Source organism: Neodiprion virginianus, chromosome 3, assembly GCF_021901495.1.
Source record: "Neodiprion virginianus isolate iyNeoVirg1 chromosome 3, iyNeoVirg1.1, whole genome shotgun sequence".
In the NCBI taxonomy this organism is placed as follows: domain Eukaryota; kingdom Metazoa; phylum Arthropoda; class Insecta; order Hymenoptera; family Diprionidae; genus Neodiprion; species Neodiprion virginianus.
Window position 1 is genome coordinate 12,786,721 of NC_060879.1, and position 24,439 is coordinate 12,811,159.

The 24,439-nt window shown below is 36.7% G+C and overlaps 1 protein-coding gene across 2 annotated transcripts; it reads right to left on the reverse strand.

Moving 5' to 3' along the window:
* Positions 1-2,529: 2,529 nt before the first annotated feature.
* LOC124301696 (zinc finger CCHC domain-containing protein 8 homolog) lies at positions 2,530-13,751 on the reverse strand. Of its 2 annotated transcripts, none has more exons than XM_046757073.1 (7): positions 13,356-13,751; positions 9,575-9,821; positions 9,029-9,336; positions 8,019-8,232; positions 7,208-7,391; positions 6,951-7,093; positions 2,530-4,452 (listed from the first exon to the last, which is right to left on the reverse strand). In XM_046757073.1, the coding sequence occupies exons 1-7, from the start codon at positions 13,721-13,723 to the stop codon at positions 3,991-3,993; spliced, it is 1,926 nt and encodes a 641-aa protein (XP_046613029.1). In that variant the 5' UTR covers positions 13,724-13,751; the 3' UTR covers positions 2,530-3,990. The 2 variants fall into 2 exon arrangements, with proteins under 2 accessions (XP_046613029.1, XP_046613028.1); XM_046757072.1 differs by having other exon boundaries at positions 2,530-4,455.
* Between the last annotated feature and the right edge of the window lie 10,688 nt (positions 13,752-24,439).

The following is a 24,439-nucleotide window of genomic DNA, read 5'->3' on the forward strand; positions in this document are numbered from 1 at the left end:
AACGTCTGAAGGAACGAATGACGAAACTAGCCACACATGCAAATTATTATGAAGAGGAAAATAATTGTCAACTTTTCTGTAATAATCAAGCTGAATTTCAAGTGCCTCTATTACGAAGGCACGTCATTGACACTTGTGAATGCGAAAAAGACAATATTACCGACGGATAAATGAATTAAAATGCATCAATTATAAAACCACATATCGCAGATTAAGACCCCTTCCCCACATGTAGCTTAGCGCAGCCTTTCAGCAGCCCCCCCCCCCTTTCACCCATCCCCAAAACTAACCACATGCTTGGGGACAGTACAGACACAAAAACAGGAGAATTGTTCTGCAGAATATTTTTCCACAGAAATGAATTCGAGATTCGCTTCAGAAATATTCCTCTATAATTCATTGTACACAAAAGTTGTTCTACACAATATTTTTGCACAGGAGAATTGTTCTACAGATTGTGTTTGGCACAACTCAGATTTAGAGCAATCATCTAATCATCAAAATCATACATTTAATCGTCATTGTCGTACATTGTAATTTAATTTAATTTGATTTAATCTAATTTAATTTAAATTAATTGTGTTGAATGTGTGTTGTGTCGAACGAGTATTGTGTTGGGTGCGTGAAACTGAAACTATTCCATAGAATCATTCCTTTACAACAATTCTCCTATACAAAAATATTCTGTAGAACCATTTTCCTCAGAATGGTGAAAACTAAGTTACCAACCTTATATTGTGAAAAAGTGGCCATTGCGGATTACGATAGAACAATTTTCGTGGTCAACTCAGAACTTCAACGGCAGATAGTGTTAGATTGATCGCAGGCAGTGTTAGATTTACATCAAATAGTGCAGGATTGTCACCGAAAAATATTTTATAGAAGTCCACACCGGATTTTTCTTTCAATATGTATATGCAGTAAATGCTTCGGGGCATTTCCAAAGGTTGGTAACATTCGGAACTCTATCCGATTTAAGGCTTTGATTGATCAGGGTTTTAACTGTTCGGAGTTTTAACCGTTCAGAGTTTTAACCACTCAGAACTTTGATCGGCTATCAATGCAGTACAACTCCCATCTTTATAGGAACCCAAGAGAAAATTTCCAGCAACAAGGGGCAAACTAATAATCTGAGTTTGGCTAATCAGGGACAAGGACATATCGTAAATCTCTTTCCTTACAACTTCTGTGTACGATTTTACCCAAAACCGTTTCTCTGTACGGATATGGCCTTCATGGCCGATAATTATAAACTAAAATTGCATATGTATTTAATCTGCAATTACAAATCTGCCAATAATTAGAATTTTATTTCAGGTGTCAAATTTGACTAAAATAACTCTAATAATAGTTCTAGTACTTCATTCGTTTGTAACTTCAATTAGATCGCAAAACTAAGAGTCAAAACTTTTCACCATTTCGGCTATGGGTTGAACCTGAGGACTTTAATTGTGATCTAACTTTCCACAAAGATTCCATTATTTTCATAGGATAAAGAATTTTGTAATTTTTCTATGCTATAGTTGATAGTTATTTCAAATGAATTGTAATTTCTTGGCCAAGGTTCAATATTGTTACAAATAAATATTCAATATTTGTTATATCTGATGAAATCAAAATCACATAAAATTATATACTTCTTCCCCAGCGAGACAAACACTGATGAAAAATGTAAAAGAAATTGTAAGACCATCAACCATCACATATTTATATGTATATAAACGAAATATTTTTGAATGTCGAGAATATTTACAAAGATCTACGTCTCTGTATAAATATTATCATCATCTAAAACTTTTTCTCAAAATTGTAAAATTCCAGCTAAGTTTTCTATAAATAATAAATATTTTTAATGACACTTTACTTTCTCCCAACAATATCAATTACATCCAGAATACTCCTTTTCCTATAACTAAAATCCATGAAATTGGCATTTGCAATCTCAACAGATTTTATTTTAACAACAAGGTAAGTAATACAAGAAGGAAGTAAAATAAAACAATAGGGTAGTAATAAAACAAATTAACACAGCTATCGAGGATTTGACATGAGGCAGTTAATTCGTATTCACAGAGAGTTTACACGAAGTGATATAAGAGACTCGCTTTAAGAGATATTCTCAATAGCAGATGATAACAGGTGAAACATCATGTACTTGAATCTCAGCACACATATATTATGGCCGACCCTCCTCAAAAAACCGCCTTGTTGTGCGAGGGAAGTGGGCGGAAAACTGACGTTTTCATGCACACTTGCAAGCGAACGTAGAGTTCCATGCCTGCCCACTTGCGTAGTACTCATAAAACAGCAACGTTTTGCACTCACTTTACATGTGCGAAAGACAAGTTTTCAAATAGACTAGAACAATAAAAAAATTGCATGCACGACTGGCAGTAGGCGATTTCACTAGTGGGACTTCCTTCTTACCACCCTGAATATACAATGTACTACTATTGTGAAGATGGAAGAAAAAGCCTCCACAAATCGTAATATCAGTAGTTATCAGCTTGGTAAATAATCAGTCATCGATTAATAAATTCTGTTTTATTTTGTAATTGGAAAATACGAATAATTTTAATTTATCTATGAGATATTCTGTACAGTAACAATACACGTGTATAAAATCTATTATAACTTATCAGATTGAATGTTCTTATGAGCCATTCTTGATCAATCCAGGACCCCTTGCAAGTTTTCTCAGAAAGTTGGGGCTTCAAAAAATTATTATAATAATAGAATTAGTTGAGCAATATTTTTCTGGTATTGCTAAATACTACTCCAGACCTAACAATTCTGAATTTTTTGTCCATGTTACACATTTCAAATTCAGGTGATTTAATGGGATCTGTATATTCTTATGTATTTTGCCACTTTCAATATCGTTTGCATTATGTATACCACAGTCCATTGACCATCCAAAGTAACTAATTTACTGGCGGCATTCGGATAAGTTATTTGTTCTCCAAAATTCTCATCAAACTTACCTAATGTTATTGGCTGACAAGCATTTTTCTGACCTTACCAATTACGATTCGTATACCGTGTGTCCATAAGGAAAGTGCGCACCTTATGCACGTGCGTTAAATCGTTCAAATTTTATTGGCTGACAGTTACCGCCTGATTGAACAGCCGATGCAATACCAATCTCAATTATCAGAAAATGTCCTTAGGGGCCCACCATTACCTGTGGACAACTGCCGTCGGTTTTGTTACAAAAAACAATTCGTAGATTCGGAGCTGATCCGAAGTAAAATCAATTAGACATACGTTAATCGTGTCGATCAAGTCATCGGATTCCTTCCATGGTCAATTTATTACTGTAATCCGAAAATTATTATTAACAAAATACTTTACCAAAACTGCGCGCTTCCCTTGCGAATATAACTTCTTCCGAGTTCGCAAAGGGAGCACAAAGGTTTGGATAAGTATTTTGTTAATAATGATTTTCGGATTACAGTAATAAATTGACCATGGAAGGAATCCGATGACTTGATTGGCATGATTAACGTGTGTCTGATTGATTTTACTTCGGATCAACTCCGAATCGGCGAATTGTTTTTCGTAACAACACCAACAGCAGTTGTCCACAGGTAACGGTGGGCCCCTAAGGACATTTTCTGATAGTTGCGATTTGTATTGCATCGGCTGTTCAATCAGGCGATAACTGTCAGCCAATAAAATTCGAACGATTTAACGCACGCGGATAAGATGCGCACTTTCTTCACAGACACACGGTATAATAATTTTACGCCACTATTTATAAGTAGTATCTTGTATATAATTAAGGTTACTCGAATGACAATTTTACAGACTGTAAAATTATAATATTCATAAGCTATTTTCATTTCTTTTGAATTGTATAAGAATAATTCTTATGTAATTTAAGAAATTACAATGTAATAACAATTATTTATTTTACACTTCGAAACATGAACTTTCAAACAGAGAAATGAAACCCACAGACTGAACATTTCCTTAATATTCTGACAATTATTCCTGTTGCAACTTTGACACCGTACCACGTACTTTTTGAATAATCTCGCTCATTTTCTCATATTGACCTGTTGAATCAGGCAGGTTTTCAAAATTTAATACGTCACAAATATCTTTAGAAAATTTTTCAGACGACGGTAGCCTGTTATACGGTGATGTACTTTGTAGAACAGGAGTGCCCAGGTCGATGGATTTCACTACACCTGTGTTACTTGAATGAGAATTGTTTTCCCTGTTCTGTATTCTAGTCGACTGGGGTGTATGCTCTGCATTACACGGGGGCGGCATTCCAGTGCTGTCAGAATGATTTGAAATGGTACTCAAGTTTCCAACATTCACAGATTTTCCTGGATCTGATGGTAGCGCGGGTTCATCCAACTCCGCAAGAAGTTGTTTTTTCGCAATCTCTAAATCAGACAGTGATGGTGAACCTGCTCGCGATGATGGCACCGTATTTTGCTGCTACACATAAGAATATATTGTCATGATGAGATGACACAGAAAAAAGTTGTTACACTGTCATGGAAAAAAAACTCAACTTGGGTGTAAATTCGTACGCCTAAATTACGGATAATGCTAAATTCTTACAAGAAGGAAGTTCAAAGTATGAATTCACCGTAACCGACTTTAATAACCCGTACAAAAATAATTCAACAAAAAATAACTGGTGAGAAATAATTCAGACAAAAACAACTTATGACAAGAATAACTTACGACAAAAATAACTTATGGCAAAGATAACCTAAACCAACAACCTTAATTAATAAAAAAAAACTGCAACCACAACACAACGCCCTGTACAAAAAACGTGAAAGATGACTGTCGCAGTCCAAAAGTTAGAATAAGTTCGGCCTCTGTATGACAAACGCGCATAAGCTAAACCATAACACACTATCCCGTACGAAAAATTATTGTTTGGTATTATTTTGCTTTGAAATCATTCGACACAAGAATCTAACATTGCATAATCTGGCTACATTTTTATTGTGATATTAGATTGGAGAAAAAAAAATTAAAATTAACAAATAATTGTTACACTTAAACATATTTTTCATAACATTAAGCCAATTAAGAAATACACATATGCAGTAACGAAAAAATGATATGAGTTATCTTTGTCGTGAGTTATTTTTGCTACAAGTTATTCATGTAATGAGTTCCTTTTGTTGTAAGTTATTTTTGCTTGAGTTATTTCTGTCATGAGTTATGTTTGCATGAGTTTTTATTCCCAAGATATTCGGTCCCAGTACCCAATTTAAAGCCAAGTTGAGGGTTTTTTCCCATGAGGGTAGTAATAACGGTGCTAATTTATTACGTTCATTAGCAATTGATTAGAATTCTTTTTCTTCTTCTTCAACTTTACCTAACTTTACAACTTTACCTAAATGATACATAGTGAAAAAGTAAAACTGGTATCTTTTACTCAGATACAGACACAAGTTATAACTGAGGCTCACAAAGCGAAATTTGCCTCTCTTGATGAAAACACCCTTCAGTTATTAATTGTGTCAAAACAGTCCATGGATTTTTTAGATATATCAGCCGATCTATTTTTTTACCTAATGAATGCATTGATTAATCCTTGCAATTTAGTGATTTCGGTACGAAAACATATTTTGTTAAAAACTTGTAAGGCTTCATGGGGCAAAAACGATGTGGATGTGAGTTGATTTATACACATTACATGCTGTCGACATATTGCGTTCGATTACAAAGAAAATTGTCAACCTCTTCTATTTAACGAAAATTATAAAACATGAAGCAAAATAAAAAAGGAAACATAAAGGTTTAAAGGACTCCGCAGAAACCTTATGGAAATTGGCTTCTGATCGAATTGGCCGAATTTTTAATATGTTTTAATACATGTCCTCCCAATCTCATGGAGTTCTCATGGACACAAGTCCCAAAAATCATTAGTTTCTTAAATACAGGCTGGGAAACAGGTGTCCAGATTTTTTTATATCTGTGGATTTCATGATTTTCATTAATTATAAAGCTTCAAGGGAACTTGAAATCAAACAAATAACAAAAAACTTAGCATGGTTGATTACCAAAGATAGGCAGGAAGCTGTGATTGATTCTATCAATGCATTAATTCTATCTATGAACGGCTGGTTTACTGGAAGGAGGCGCAACGTCAGATTTCACGTGAAGAACGAGACCCTCCAACTCTTGCAATAATCGACTTGTCCTGTTTTTCACACATATGTGGAGTCTCTGCGGGATCGGCTGTGCAGTTTTTGAGTGATTTGTTTGATTTCAAGTCCGCCTTACAGCTTTGTAATTTGTAAATATCGCGTAATCCATAGATATCAAATTTTGCAGAGAATTTCTTGGAAATGTAGGACAGGGAACGTCGAAATACAGACTCCAATTGTTTCCAACGTTTCGGCAGGTTCCGTGGGCCCTCCTCGGGAAAACAATATTATTCAATAAGAGTTAGGCGCAGATGTATATTACACTATTGCTGTGGAGATCGTCTTCAGACAGTTACAATTTATTTATAATACATTGGAAACGTGGTCAACGATCTCCACAGCAATAGTGTAATATATGTCTGCGCCTAACTCTTATTGAATAAAATTGTTTCCCTAAGGAGGGCCCACAGAACCGGCCGAAACGTTGGAAACGTTGGAGTCAAGATTTTTCTCAACATAGATATCAAAGAAATCGCACGCCCCCTTTCCGAAGCCTATATCATGAAAAGTCCATGAGATTTTTTGATAGAGGGGATATACATGTACTATAACATACTGAGAATCCAGCCAATTCGACTGAGAGCCAATTACAGTAAGGATTCTGCGGGGTCCTTTATATTTATTGTTCGTGATAAAATATCTGCGCAATCACTACTCGCAGGAATTAGTCATTAACCGAAATCAAGTTGCCTTGTGACAGATACTAATAGGTACTTTCGCTTTATATTTCATACGAAAAAAAAGAATTCTGTAGCTTACCGTGGAGTTAGGAGATGGTAGCTTTTGCGACTGACTATCAAAGTTTTGCGGTGCTTCGGGTGGTTCATCAGGCTTGGGAGGTGTGTCCGTAGGTAACGGCGGGGTGCATAATTCATTTACTGCCAAAGTTGCAACCACATCATCTGAATTAAATAACGAAATTAAAGAACGAAAAAGTAGCAAAGATATTTTCATACCAGAGAAACTATGAATTGTATTGCAAGATTATCAATAGTGAACATAGTGTGGCGTTATACCTTCTATATCCGCAATTTCCATTTCAATAGGAGAAATAGACGTGTTTTTCACCGTTCCAGATCTGTTCACTTTCATCTTCTTTCTCTGATAACCATCCTGCACTTTTCTACCACTCAGTCTTGAAAGCATGACCTCCTTGCTATGCATTTCTTGCATTCGTGGTGTTCCAAAATACTTGTATTCCTGCATTAGAATAAGCAAATTTTCAGATTGAATATTATAATTGATTTCATTGTTGGAAAAATTGAAATTATTTTTCAAGCAGCATACTACTAACTTTTATGTATAGAAACAATATTTTGATCCCATGTTCAAAACATCTTATAAGTCGTTACTCTGAATATTTGAACTGCACACGTTGAATATTTTACAATAATAAAATTTGACATTTTTCAGATTCTGCGAATACCATAATTTTTCTTAGAATATTAGTTAAGCGATTTCTTTCTATAATTTTGGGGGATTGTAGTTTTTAAAAAACATATACAAACAGATACAGAATGTAAGCATTGCAACTATTGCAGGGGATGGCAAAGAAAAGGAGTTACAAACTTATTACTTGAGTAGTAGTTTACTTTTTGTCCTTTCATAAATCTCTAATATTCGAAATAATAACAGTATGAATTCGAAAAATGCAGGAAACATATATTGAGTCATTAACTGTACTGTTGTGTCTCAGTGAAGTGAGAATTTTAATAAAGTTATTTGCCACTTTTTCCATTATCCATGCCTGAATAATTTCCCCATTCCAGAAATTGGTGCATAATTTCTATAATATATACGATTGTTGTTGAAATAGAAATTACTAACATCTCGTGTACCGTGAGGAGGAACGACATTAAATCCTGGAAAGTCATATATTTTCTTGATGTCAAATTCATCTTTTTCTCCAGCAACAATAATTTCTCCTTCTTCGTCAGTGGGATCAAGATCTGCATTCCCTTCTGAATTAAACAGCGTCAATCCAGAGTGTTGTACTCGAGCTTCCTCCATCCACCCTGGAGGGTAGCCAAGTAATCTCATGCTAAAAGAAATGTTTTAAGGTACAAAAATGACAAAAAAAAAAAAAAAATAAAAATATTGACCCATCTTTCCCCAAAATAATTAGTTTTGTTAACTCCTTGACAGACAAATAAAACGGAATTTAATGCGTCCGAAAAATACTCTTGAATTTGGCTAGACACACGATTCTTGGCGCCCTCCTTGACGTCTCGGAGATGTCAAATTCTACAATAGCACATGAAATGAATGACGTCTCCCAAACATCACTGTGAGTAAAAAAAGTGTTTCACTTCTGTGAATTGCTATAATACAAAATATGTTTCTTGCCAAGTAGCACACTTTTCATAAGGCTAACTATAATTTCACTGATTGTCATAGTTTTTGTATAGTCAATTATTGACAGAACTTTAGCAGTAAGTTTGCAGATGATTGTTAATTTTCAATTAAATGGATGGCAGACAAAAATGGTAGATAGGTTGAAGTTTTGTTAACCATAAGGTTCACAAACAATCTCCACTATCAATTTGACAATTAAAAAGAGAAAAAAAAAAGATTTTGCACAGTAGTTATCATGATTCAGTGGACCTGAATTAAGCAACTGAATTTTTCTCTCTACGGTATTAATACGATAATCATTAGTAAAAAATGTGCTATGTGGATTGGTGGCAACAAACACCATTATTTTTGAATAAGATATTATGAAGCATGCCAATCATTATTGCGAGTTGGTAGGTATGCTTTCAGAATTGGTGATACGTTACATTTAAAAAGATAGGAAAAGAAAGTATTTTTCTATTACAAGATGGTGGAATTTTCACCTGTAAATATGTCTAGGTAGTTCATTGTCTCTAAGCCCCAAAGCTTTTCGAAGGTTTTTACTCAGATGCCCTGGCACAAAATGTCCAAATTTTTGTTCTTCCTCTAAGTGATATCTTCCATTTCTAGGCTTCATGTTTGCAGTAAACTCCTTCCGATTTCTGTTTATATTGGCATGATTGCGCGGCTTGATACAATCACGTAAATTGTGATTGCCCAAGCAGTTGAAACATGACAACTTTGGAGCGTGATCTTCAGGTAGGTTTGCCACAATCTTCTCGGCATGTTTTTCTAATACTCTTTCGAATTTCTATTTATACCGCATAAAAAAGATGTACAATATAGTTTTCGAACAATTTCCAATCAGCAAGTAACACAAAAAACAAACGAATATAGAAATGAAATCCCTTTGTATCAGTCATAATATGAAATCTGCCCCTCGCCACAACAGTTTGATGGCACCATATTGATTTGCAAGTTAGATTACATCCATTTTACCTCCTGAATAATCAAATTCTAGAAGACTAAAAATGAGAAAATTATCAAACCTTTCCATATGTAGGAATGTCTAAATCATCTTTTAATTTAGGCTGAGTATCAATCACAAAAAGTTGGTCCTCTGCTGCTGCTTGGTTATTGTCAGGGACTGTTGAACAGGTGGCTTCTTGTTCTTCCGATACCCCTTGTTGATCCCAAATCTCAAGTACAGAGCCAGAAGGGTCATACTTTCCTTTAGATTTTGTAGTCGCAGAAAGCAAATTTAATAAAAATGCTTCAATGGCCTGCCCGTGCTTCCTGTAATTTAAATGAAAACTTGTCGAAATATATGAGCAATGAAATAAATGAAGTAATATGGGAAAGAGAAAATGAATTTCACATAAAATAAGAAAGTCAGAAGGAAATTATAATGACTGTGAACTGAGTTAATGAGATTATTGCATCTTATAACAATAATTGAGAACTATTAAGGCTTAAAAAGTAAAATTAATAAGCGACAATTGAGGAAAGACCTATAATAATAAATAACATAACGATAATTGGAAATCTCTATCACCCTGCGCCATTCATCAAATTTACTTCTGTTTCTCCAACCTAGGTATAAGCGCAATATTGAAAGAGTTTCCTTACGAGGACGAAATTCGTAATGTTAGCGTGATAAAATGTTAATATTTGTTTACTTCAATTATTGAAAATTTATTAAGTTGCTTGATATCTTTCTGATGTAATTGATAGAGTAACGTTACAAACTTCCATTTTATAAAAAAACTTTATGTGCCAAGACACGTATATTTGGGTGTTTCAAAAAAACAAATTGAAAGCCTGTAAGTAACTTTTGAAAGAGTAGATTTATCATGATATTATAAAAGACTTTTTTTGAGCAGCGTTCAATTCTCTACAAAAATATCTCTGTGAATTTTCTGTGTGAAACATTGTTAGCTAGTTATAAAAATCAGAAAGAGCAAAAATCAGTTTTCCCATGTTATTCTTACAGAAATCAGAAAAGTACTATTAGCAACCTCGCAATGTTAATATTAAGCACTTAAATTTTAATAGGCATATTTATATACCTAAATGAAGCTTTTAAACCTGTTTCGAAAAAATTACAACATTTTTTTTTTTAACACTTTAACGTACATAGAACTACGCGATAACTATTTGTGCAATCTATTGAATAAATTTTTCACATACCTGAAGTATTTATTCGTGTCAATGAAGTCTGATGGAAAACTCTAATTGGCGCCGATTCTGAGTTCGGATGATAAATTTGTGAGGAGTGAACGTAACTTGGTCAGCAATTTGAAAGTTCAAACTCGTGAAATTCTAGATGCACAACTGATTGCACAAATAATTCTGGTGTATTAAGATCAATATCTGTTCAAATAATCGCGACATTGTAAGTAAAGAAAATTGTTTTCAAGGAGGGTGTTGTACTTCCTCGATGAGGAGACTGAATAGAGAAAAAATTCTCATGTGCCTGAGTCCCAAATAAACATCAGAAAAACGAGGTTACAAAAGGTACTCCTGAACCGGAAGCCCAATCATATGAATCTGAAGAATTTGATTTGTTTAAAAATTCCACTTCCATCTAAATAATTAGTTGTAAAATTTCAAATACATTTTTTTTAATATTACATCTTCATAGCTGGCGTCTGGCATACCACAGTTCATTTTTTACTGATTTGCTTGAAATTTGGATAAAATACTCATATTGATACGTTTTTCAGGTAAACGCGGGCTTTTGCTGATAGAGTGGTTATTCATTAAAGTAAAATTAAAAAACAATACATTTTGTATACCTGAAGCTTTTATCAATCAGCTGGATTGCAAGGTTTGGATAAAAATGGATTATTTATGTCAATGCAAAATTTAGTCTCAAGTTACCTTACTTAGCGTTGAAAAATTTTTCCATCAGAACTCATTATTAATCAAAACTTTAGGCTCGAGATCAAACGTGATTAATCAATACTTTAATACATCACTCTTTGGGAATCTGGAACTTTTTTCAAGAATCATGCTATTTTATTGAAGATAAATGTGTTCAAAAACCATTACGCTTAACTAAAACTACACTTGCATGGCATAAAACCGTACCGGAGTTTGTGATGTCAAAATCCCTTTTAGAATTATAAATAAATCTCGGAAAAAAATAGAAACCCAGAGAAAATCAAGAAGTAATGAAGCCAAAATCTCGCTATATCCATGTCATTGATTCTAAATAATGCAAAGCGTAAGTTAGATGTCAGCTGAATTGAGGAAATATATCACTAACAGTATCAGTCATGCAACAAAAGTTGTTTATGAGTAAACAACGGTGTACTCCCGTGAATCATTTTTTATCATTTTTAGCGGTTATCAAAGGACGACTTTACAAATTTTAAAGTCCTCAATCGTTTCCGCACCCAGCAAGCAAAATTGTATGAGTAAATTATTTATAAAAAATCCTTAACGATCGCATACCGTCGCGAATAAAATTCGATTAAGTTTGAGGTTTAACGTACAATATTCCCACAAAGTTTTGAGGTTGTTGGTCATTTCCGCACCTACCAGCTAATATCGTTCATCAGTAAATTATTTATGAAAAATATTTAACGATCTTGTACCCTCATAAATCAAATTTGATTGAGTTTCGGGTTCTATCTAGAATATTCCGACCAGGTTTCAAAGTCCTTGGTCGTTTCCACGCCTAGCAGAAAAATTATTCATCGGTAAATCCTTTATAAAAAATAGGTAACAATTGCGTACCCTCACGAATCAAATTTGATAGACATTTAGGTTCGATATAGAATATTTCTACAAGGTTTTGAAGTTCTCGATCGCTTCCGCACCCAACAACCAAATTAATTTATAAGTTCATAGTTAAATCAATAAACAATCATTTACTGTACAACCATATGCTTATCCGATACTGATCCATGCTTTACCAAATATATCATTCTATTCGATTTTTCATCATTTCTATTCCGTCATAATTGCTATTCTATGTGTCAGATCCAATTATCCAAGTAAATACCGACACCTATGCATTCCTGTGTTTGGTTCTAACTAAGCAATTATTTCGTTTGTTTTGATTTTCATTTTTGCAAAGGCACAGAATATCATACCCTGGTGGCCCAAATATTAATGAGGTTGCAGATGATAGCGTGAATGATATAATGTGGTATTCGAAGCAATCGTTATTTAGCAACTTCAGACCAAGTGTAAAATAATAAACTGTACTAAGGCAATACTACTCCAATTTGTCAAACTCAATTCCATCAGTCATTAAGTTGCAAAATAGTGATTGTCTTCTAGTGTCTTTTTATGCCATTACGACTAACTTCGGTCACGTAAATATTAATATTTAGAGGTGCTTTCTTTGGGTGTATTCCGAAATATACTTCCAGTACTGCCGACTGTGACATCGCACAGTCAACTATGAACTGTGTTCCGTTTTACTTCAAGTTGCCAGTCGCAGTAAAATCGGAACGCTACACCGAGGACGCGGCCATCTCTCAAGTACTGCAACTGTCTCATGTCCCAAACCGCAGTAGTCACAATCAATAACGTCACAAATTTCATGACATCACTGACTGGCGGCAGTAAGTTGTCGCGTGATTTCGGAACGCGGTTACCAGTACTTGCAGTACTGCGAGTATATTCCGAAATACACCCTTTCATCACAATTCACTGGAAGTATCGTACATAAATGAATTAAAAACAGATTTCCATCAAACTTGTTATGTTTTATAAAAAGTTGCGGGGATATGAGCAATTTTTTCTACTGTCACAACTTCTTCCGCTGAATCTACCGACGATCTATTTTACGTCAAAAATGAACGTAGTCCATACCTGGCAATATCAATGTCTCTAAACATAACTTTGAAAATCGGTCTCAATGTCTCGGACGATGCATCGTACATTTGGCTGTGTGAATTATCGGTTTCATCAACGCCAACATCTTCGTCGATGAGTATAAAACCTTCCGGGGCAACGCCAGGACCAACTGTTTTGTCGAAGTTGACAGGTCCGGAGAGGTTATCGAACGTCTCTGACTCCTGGCTTACATTAGACTCATCGAGATCCTCATCGGAAGGTGGAATTATAATAGTAGGTGGTGATGCAACTGGAGATCGATCTTCAGGGTCTAGCTCATAAATGTCGGTATCCAGCAGTAATTTTCGTTTCCGAGACTTAATAATTTTGTCAGTCGACGCCATGTCTGCGATTTCACTAATGATACCACAGCAGACACGACATGAGGCTGCGTTCCCATGGGCCGGAATTCACAGATCCGAAACGGAGTCGGAATCTAGGGAGTTTTTAAAGAACCAATCAGACATTCCGGGCACTCCAGAGGCTAAACACTGGAATCGATCACACAATTAGACTCACATCGGTAGTTTGGGTCACCAATTACCGATAAAGTATTGAAATACACCGAACAACGGTTATTCTATCGCTCTAATCAAACGAACCGAGGAAGGAGTAATTGATAGATAAAAGATTTAAATTGGCTTACCTTTGGAAAGTTGTCTGAATATGATGAATTGTAGCGCAGATTAGTGAGAGGGTTTGACGGAATGACTGATTTGGATATATTTGAATACTTTGATTAACTTGGATTTATTTTGTAGTTTCAGATTTCAAGTCGCAAACAACGTGGTTCCTAGTGTTAGATTTTAAATTAGTATAACAAAATGAAGCGGGAAGCTCACTGGAGTTTAGACAGAGTAACTTCGTGGGAAAAGTTTGAATGCAAAAGGCAATAGGATTTTACCACGAAATTGTACCGAGGACGAGATAACGAATTTGGCGGTAGAAACCAATTATTTAATATTAAAGTTAATACTAGGATTGCGCTCCTGCGAATATTTTTAGGTGTTCGTGTTGTAACAATCTTAACAGAGTTAGGGTATTTAAGGATTCGATAGTTAGTGGTTTCGGAATCGGTTTATGTAGGTGCTTTTCGTATAATTCTCTTCGGTAATTATTAATTCTTATATTCATATAGATTCAGGCCCGGCGACTTATGAATTTTTCAGGCATGGAGTTGGGGGGGGGGGGGGGGGTCAGTTTTTAACAGTAGCCATATGTATTACACATATTTTAAATTTATGTCGAATAAATATAAATTATTTATGTATATTCAATATCTCTCTGTATGAATATATGATAGTCGATCAATTGGTATACAGGTCACAGGTACACGCAAGCGAAACTACTAGGGTTAGGATAACCGGTTAATCCGGCTATTGTAAACAGTAAACATAGTAACCAGCGCTCCGATAGAGTAAAATTTGTATTCTACATTAGAGATACAGTATCGTTAATCGGTATGGTAGATTTCTGATTTCTCTGGTTTTTCCAACTGTAGCATTAATGCGGAAAAAAATTCGCTCAAATTCCCAGGTATGGAATTCCATACCTGAGAAATTTCAGGTATGGTTCAGTCCATACCATCCAGACGAAAGTCGCCGGGCCTCTATAGATTGGCTGGAAAGGTATCGGAGCGTTGTTCTTATGCTTGTTAGTTGCCTGTTACTGGGCGTTGCCACATATACATCGTTGAGTTTATTCCTTGGTGTCGTGCAATACTTGTAAGGAGCTAAGGATATGTTTTTTTACGTTTCACCTCAAAACTGGTATAAGCTTTGTTCATCTTATAGGATTGATTGTTATTGTATTTATATAATGATTGTAATTCTGTTTGGCTGTTTCGCCTTACAGATCGTCCCGTGAGTTGATTTACCTACACTCATTTTATCATTAAGTTTCCTAATATGTTATCCATGTGTCGTTCTGTCTTAGAGCATATTCAGTATGGAGGCAGCCTGGTGTACCTTTTCGTGTAAGTGGAAAGCTGTACAGAGAGGGGCATAGTAAGATGAATACCTTCCTCTGTCTCGCACGCTCGCGATTCGTTGACTGACGTCAGCGCCCCGAACACTCACGCTCGTCGCACATGTAACATCCGACCGGAACGTCCGTATGTTTTATCGACTATTATTACTGCATGTTACTTTTATCAACTAACCAAACTCGAAGTACGAGAATCTTGTAACCATAAGGAATTAAAACAACTGTCTAACTATTTGGAATATCCCTAGATGGAAATAACTATGACATTCACTAACCAAAGCTTAAAAACCGTGTTACGAGATCTTCGCACTACAAAGAGCTATAATATTATTATACGTTATTATATATCACTATCATATTACCACCATAATTAACTAACACGATTATATCCAATTATTATATAGCACTCGACAATGCCATTTGTGCATTCGGAGCTGAGAGCTATACTATAAGCAACTTACGCTTTACCATATAGCCTGGAATAAAGAAGACTGTAAAACCATAGATAAATGTATAACCAATATAATGTAAAGATAGTACTGCTGCAATAACCCATAAAACCAGAGACTGCAAAACCTTCAAAACCGTGAATACTAATTATCCAGCATGAACTATACCTTCCTCCGTAACGCCGTATTGTAGGCAACACGCGCAACGTTTTGAAGGCAATGCAGATCTCTAATGTGGAGCCATACAGAGCTTCATCTGGAGAACACATTAGGAAACTTACCGACGAAACGATTGAAGGTAAATCAACTCGCAATAAACTCAAAGATGCATACGTGGCAACGCCCAATGACAGGCAACCAACAAACATAAGAAAAACGTTCTAGAAGCTTCCAAGCTGATTTATATCAATATAAGAATTAATAATTACAGAAGAGAATTATATACGAAAGCACACATGTAAACCTGCTCTAAAACTATGAATTATCAAATTGTTAAATACCCTAAATCTGTTAAGATAGTTATAACACAAACACCTAAGAATATTCGCAGCAGCGCGATTCTAATAATGTTAACACATTAACGACCGGTAGCCTATTAAGGTAGTAGCCCGGTGTGACGGGTTCAAAAAATCGATTTTTTTTTTTTACATTTTTCGGAAGAAAAACATCTTAAAAATATGCTATAAAAATTTCAGACATGAATTTTAATTATTCTTAAAGTTATAGCTAAAATAAGAGAGCGCGCCGTAGTGTGTATGAAAGCGTGTGTATGAAAGCGTCGCTGTCAAATCTGTTGCTAATATTGTGCTTAAAAAGCCAACTCCAAAGAAGCCAGAACTTTACGTAGAGCTCTAAAAGCTGCTGAAAATGACAACTTTGGGTAAACGGAAGGACTGCTCTATGCACCAGGCATAGCTGATTAATGTAAGTATAATTTTATTGAAAAAAATCTGTTGTCAAAACTTTAAAAGCGTTTTTCTCAAAACCATGTTTTCCGAAAGTTCGGGGAATCACTGACTCAAAACTATTCAACCGATTTAGCTAAAAATTTAACCCGTTATTCTAGACACACATATCTAGATGCCGAACCTTTAAAACATTTAATTTTTTAATTATAAACTATTTTATTTAAACAATTTATGAAGAAAAAAAATTAGATTTTGAGAACTTTTTTCACAAGTCCGCCATTTTGTTTTTGTTTTTTTATTTTTATGTATATTCAAGGTTCGGGACCTAAAATGAAGTCTACAGAATAATAATCTCTTTGAATTTTTTATTTCAGATGACTTTGGAAGGCTGTATGTTTCCCCGAACCAACTCATCTTTTCTTTGAGGACTCCATATTGACGTCAAAAATTTTAAACAAATTAAAGTAAAATTAACTTTAAAAAAATTTTTTTATATACTTTAAAACACCAATAAAAACATGTAAAAACTTTAAAACGATAGCATTTTATTTACTTTTTAAAAAAAAATCGTGAAAAAACGTCTAAATTTCGGTCGTCACACCGGACTACTACCTTAATAGGCTTTTCGTCGCCAACGCTTACCGACCGGACGTGCGTATACTGTTGAAACGCTAGCGGTCGGTAAAGTGTTAAGCAGATAGCAACTATGTTTCATAAACAATCGCTATTGTACTCCAGGTGAATAACGACAGTAATCAATTATAATACATATGTAATTTTATATAGATACCCGCTTTAAAACTAACAAACGACGAGTAACCAATATAACATATGGACTTTGTAACGAGCAAGATAGTACAAATATTAAGAAGTAAACAGGAACTAGAATTAAGCGTATCGTGACCCCGAAAATGCACACGGCACTAACATAAAACATGAGTCACCACCGGCGCATACGCACTGCGATTACCATATTAGGAAATAGCTGCCGAAAGCACAAGACGGGGGAAAAGCACAGTAGCCGCGGGGCCAAGGGGGCTTGCGCCCCAACAACAAAGCCCACGCAGAATGGAAAATTACAGAACAAAGACCCCGCACCTACACCACCGCACCAGTGCAGCGTTATACCATATGTAAAAACTTGCAATATAGTAATAGCTAATGAACTAAGATCACAGGCGTGCATGCGGCGAAGATGTCGTGTTCTAATTAGAATTCCTAGAAAAAGGGGGAGGTGCGCAAAGGGTGACAAAAAATCTAAAGAGGGGGATCGTTCTGCGCAACGATCGACCCCTATAAAAACGGCGACCGATCACCCGATCGTCCTCTTGGTTTCTAGCACCAGATTCGTCATCTTGTTCCGGTACAGTCTCGCGGTAAAATCCTTTTGCCTTTTGCATTTAAACTTTTCATACAAAGTTACTCTGCCCAAAAGTCCAGCGAGCTTTCAGCTCCATTTTGTCATATTAATTTAAGATCTTACACTAAGTAACTCCGTTTTTGTGACTTGAAATATTGAACTTATAAAATAAATCCAAGTTGATCAAAGCATCCAAATATATTAAAATCAGTTATTCCGTTAAATCCTCTCACCAATCTACGCTGCAAGTCATCATATCCAGAGTATTCTCAAGAGGTAAGCCAATTAATTAAATCTTTTATCCAATAATTACTCCTTCCTCGGTTCGTTCGATTAGAGCGACAGAATGCCCGTTGTCCGGTGTATTTTAATTCTTTATCGGTAATTGGTGACCCAAACTACTGATGTGAGTCTAACTGTAGCTGTGTGAGTGATTCCGGTGTCTAACATCTGGAAATTTCCACCAGGTACCGTTCCGACGTCACACACAGGGCACCGGCGCCTTGGGTTTTTTGGACATATCGATATACCTTCTCAGCTTATAACCTTGCAAGTATCAAAATCAATGCTCTAAGTATACGGCTAGATTTTCGCGTTATAGCAGATGTCGATACTTAATTAATGAAATTATGACAAGGAAATGTTGGGTTTCTACGTGCAAGCTTGAGCAAGATGTTATAAAAGATTGTATTAGTTTGTACGATATATGTTAAAATATATATTGCTACATACATATATTTTTATATACATTTTAATTACTTATAAATATTACGATATTTACGTTTCAATTTTTTACTTACCTTTCTGGCGGATACATCCGTTACACATTTATAAATTAGATTATTTCATTTAAAAATACGTTAAATTGATATTAATGTCTTATTTCAATAACCTGACCCACTACTAGGAGATATGTATGTATAACACATATCATTCGGAATACAATATCGCCGCAGTGCTTGTGGCAGTGAATTACGGTAGGTACGCTCTTGCCGTAGAAAGAGAGGAACACTCGTCTTACTATGTCCCTCTTTTTCACCGGCTCGGGGAATCTTTTTCTGTCACCAGGCTACCTCATATTAAGGTGCCGCTGACCTGGCATGTCCTATATATATATTTCGTGACGTCAGAAGCGGGGAAATCGCCCGCACAAATCCTGATAAAACGGGGGTACGAATCTGACTGGAAAAATTTTCAAAACATAGCTTGAATGAAATTATACGTCTGTATCTCAGTCACCACTATCACAGATCACCGATAACGTCTAATAAAAATAATGATGAACTCAATAAAATCACGTCTCGTCAAACACGGCCGATCGGGCTAGCGACTTGTTGAATATTCACCGCTTGTACGATATCAGAATTTCTTTCACTTTTGCCAGGGAGATACGGACGTACAAAAACACACACGTAATCCGGGAAAACCTAAAGCACCAGTCAGTTTTCTGTAAATATAGCACGATTTGTGCGGGCGATTTTCAGGTGACAGGAGCCCGTTCCGATGCACAAGAAGTCTGTAATTTAGTTCAACGTTGAACCTCCAGAAGCGCTGTAGTCGACCGAAGTGGTACCAGATGGTAACACCACATGGTAATACGCACACGTCCTATGTTTTTGCTAAAGCAACAATCTGCAGTGCTGACGAGAACATGGGCTTTTAGGTGGATACGAAAAAATGTATAACTCACTCAGACTAACCGTTAGATTTTGAAATTCGTGCATATTATAAGGCATCGTTTGGAAATGGTGACATCAGTTCACAATCGCGGTAACTATTCGTAATCGCACGTAGCCCGACTGTACGTGAACGAGGCATTCCATGCGAAACCGACCTACCTGTGACCCCGACCAATTTTGATTCTATTGAAAATTTTACACTTTCTTGTACCTGCCAAAAGCAGTCTTTCTGAAATATTTTAGGTGTTTGTCTTGACCCATCCAAACACCATAAATTTATCAAAATATCGCACAATTTTTTATTAAATGCTCATGGCTTTTCCAAATCCCGATATTAAAATAACATAAGGTTTCTTTTCTCGTTTTGAGTCGTAGTTCTGCAAAGAAAATTATTCTTTTTTATTTTATTGAAGGGTTTTGGGGCATTCTACATCGAGTACGCACCACTTCAATCTGCCTTTTTTCATCAATTTGATAGAAAATCATTAACAAAAACGAAAATACCTATCCATTAATTCCTGTTCGTCAAAAAGGCAGATATAAATGGCGAATAATTGACATAGAATGCCCCATATACGCTCCGGATATCCTCATCTAATAGTAGCATCGATGTCCGCAAAATTGTCATACTTACAGATTATTGACCGAAAGATTAGATGCGGCAGTAAAATAAATACCGAAATTGCAGGAAGCACGCAAGTATAGGCGTGAGTGTTTGGGGTTGAGATAAAAAATTATGCTCTTCAACAGACCAATATTTATTTATTTATAGCAAATTTGGAGGGGGGGGGGGGGGGGGGGGGGCGGTTGCCAATCGTCCGAGCCTGTTTTAAAGATTACCCTAATATATACGCGAAATTGTTTCTGAACCGGATTTAACAGTACTAGAAATACATCCCGCAAAAAATCTATGTCATTGTACATACATACAATTACTGCATACAACGGTTCCAGATTCGTGGCAAATATTTTACAGGGCCGATCCTTGTTAAAATTCTGATGAAGATTTGCTTGCCAATTTTTTCTGTTTTTAATTCTCAACAAATAAGGATTTCATACTTTATTTGCTTCGTTTCATTTGTCAATAGTAGTATAGGAAGGCCGGTTCTGCGTAGAAACACCTTCTTTACCGACCGAGCCGACCAGTCCGCCTATACATTCTCCCCAGACTCAAACCCTTTTCCGCTCCGCGCAGCCCAGACGCAAACCCTTTTCCGCGATGACGTCACAGTCTGCCGTACCAAAGGTCAAAACCGTGCAACCTTACCGACAGTTGTATGGATCGAGGGTCAAAATCATGCTGTTTTACCGACAATCTTACCGACCGAAGGTCTGTAGTGCTCGCCTGCCAACGGTAGAGGGCGCAGCGGGGGCGAGAACTTTTTTACCGTCCCGCATTCTTCTCCCACGATAGGACTGCTGATGTGTAACATGAACCACTCCGAATTCCTTTCCCGGGGTAGGACTGCTGATGTGTGACGTCAACCACCTCACATTTCTTCCCACGTTATCAACCACGTGACATTCCAAAATTAATAGTTCCGAGAATCGTGTTTCACTTATTCGGATGTCGGTTTGATATCAACCACGTGACATTTTTTGGCTTGTAACTGCCGTGTGAACTCAACGATGAATTTTGAACGGGTTCAGACAAGACCGGAGTGCAAGGTCGGCCGATAGCTGCGGTACATTCAGAGCCAAGGATCTGCGGTGTTGGGTTACTATCGCCCTGGGAATGCCAAAAGGTGCGCGCGCATCCGTACAGCTGCCCTATAAAAAGGACGCTCATCACTGCAAACGATCATTACGTCACAACCTGTCAAGTATACGTGAGGAAAAAGCTCAAGATGGAATCCGCGAAGTGTTTCAGATTGATCGATATTATGGAATCGGCGTTCAAGATTTTATCGGAAAAATCGTCGCCAGCAGAGATTGCAAAATGGATTCGATTCGGAACCCAAAATATCAGGCTTTTGAATAGAATCTTACGCAACAACGCCTCAACGATCGGGGAGAAGACAAGAATTTTGACAACAATTGGAATTCTGAAATCGTTGGCAGTCAAATTTCAACAATTTCAAAAAGTGGGTGACGGATTACGAAGCGACGAAGAAGCGATCGAGTACGGTGGGAAGATTTGGAGACAGCTTTCGAGAGTCGAATTCGAACGGGAGCCATTATCAATCTGCGGCATAAAGATTTGAACAGGTTTTTGGAAGATGCGAAACACCTCGTCGTTGCAAGACTGAAGAAAATGCTACTAAAAGTGGGAAGTTTGAAAGCAAACTGTGTCTTGTGTTGTAAATTCAATATAACGAAAAACGCTGAACTTGTTGAGGAAATCAAATATTTTAACAACAGAAACCAGATCATCCTCCAGCCAGCTGACATACACGGGTGGTTCGAAGAGAACGTAAAGCAAAAAGTGTTGGCCAAGGTGGAAGATTTTCAAGAGAGAGACTCTGGTTGGTCGCTGACCGAAATAATCAATTTGACTGTAAATATCAACAAGTACGTGCCACTGCGAGGCGGTGTGTTCACATACACACCACTACCGAAAGATATTCAAGATAAGAAGGCTGTCGTCAACATCCGTAACAGAGACGCGTATTGCTTCCTCTGGTCGGTCACCGCAGCCCTCTTTCCAGCCAACAACAAAAATCCCAATGAAATTACTTCGTATCCACATTTCAGCTCAGTGCAACAATACGACGGTTTGCATTTTCCAATGTCTCTAGACAAAAACACCATTTCAAAATTTGAAAAGCTTAACGGTCTTTCAATTAACGTTTACGGTATAGACCAAGGTGATCGGAAAAAAAGTGAAATAGTACCGATTCACCTGAGTCAGAATGAGTCTGACAAACCTGTAATTCATCTTTTGGCGATCGAAACTGAAATCCCTGACGATGATGATGATGATATGGAAAATTATGAAAAAAATAGAATCTTTCATTTTGCATGGATTCGAAATTTATCGCGGTTGACAAGTTCCCAAATTTCCAAACGCGCACATCAGACGTGGTTGTGCGATAGGTGTCTGTCTCATTTTAATTTCGAAAGATGTTTGTTGAAGCACCGAGCTGATTGCATGAATTTAAACAAAACCAAAGTTATTCTACCTACAGATGAGGAAAAAATACTGAAATTCAAAAATTTCAAGCACAAAGAAACTGTTCCATTCTGCATTTACGCGGATCTCGAATGTTTACTGCAACCCACACATGAAAGTTTTGGGGAAAATAGAACAATTTATCAGAAGCATCTTCCGTATAGTATAGCTTACTATCTACATTGTGCGTTTGACGATTCGCTTTCGAATTTCAAAATTAATCGTGGAGAGACTTGCGTTCAATGGTTTGTGAACGAGTTAGCGGAATTGGCACATTCGTTAGAGGGATACTACAAGACTGTTGTACCGATGGAACCGCTCAATTTCAATCAAATCAACGAATTTCACTCAACAACAGTGTGTCACATTTGTGAAAAACCGTTTACACTCACAGACGTAAAACATCGTGATCACTGCCATTTCACGGGAAAGTACCGTGGTGCTGCTCACCGAGGTTGCAATCTAAATTACCAAAATTCGCACACTATCCCAGTGATATTCCACAATCTGTCGGGTTACGATTCACATTTTCTGATCAAAGCACTGGCTACATCGTTCGAGGGCAGAATTGAGCTTCTACCCGTAAACAAAGAAAAGTACATTTCTTTTACAAAATATGTCGAGGGGACAGATATAAAGTTTAGATTCGTAGATTCGTACCGCTTCATGCCCAGTAGTCTTGAGAAATTAGCAACGTATCTCGGTGATGATCAGAAATCAATCACACGAAAATTTTATCGTAGCTCAGATAAATTTCAGTTATTGACCAGAAAAGGAGTGTTCCCGTACGAATACATAGACAGTTGGGAGAAGCTCGAGAACAGACGGTTACCATCCAAACAACAATTTTACTCAAAATTAAATGATCGGGATATATCAGACGACGACTATGCACATGCATGTAAAGTTTGGCAAACTTTTAACGTTCAAACTTTGGGAGAGTATTCGGACTTGTATTTACAGACGGACGTGTTTTTACTGGCCGACGTTTTTCAAAATTTTCGACAGAATTGTTGGACGACGTACAAACTGGACCCGTTACATTACTACACAGCGCCCGGTCTGTCGTTTGATGCAATGTTAAAATGTACAGGCATCGAACTCGAGCTTCTCACCGACATAGACATGGTTATGTTTATCGAAAAGGGTATTCGAGGTGGTGTGTCACAGTGTTCGAACAGATACGCAAAGGCCAACAATAGATATATGGGAGAGGAATTCGATCCTGAGGTCGAAGAATCTTATCTCATGTACCTTGACGTTAATAATTTGTACGGTGCTGCTATGAGCTTTGCTCTGCCATACAGTTCCTTCGAATGGTTATCAGACTTCGGACAATGCGACGTTCTTACCATCTCGGACGATGCGGAGTTTGGTTACATACTGGAGGTGGATTTGGAATATCCTGAGGAACTGCATGAAATTCATAAGGATTTACCACTGTGTCCGGAGCACTACATACCTCCGATCTCGAATAGTAAGCAACCGAAATTGACGCCCACGCTACTTTCCAAGAAAAACTACGTTGTTCACTACCGCGTTTTGAAACAATGCTTACAATTAGGC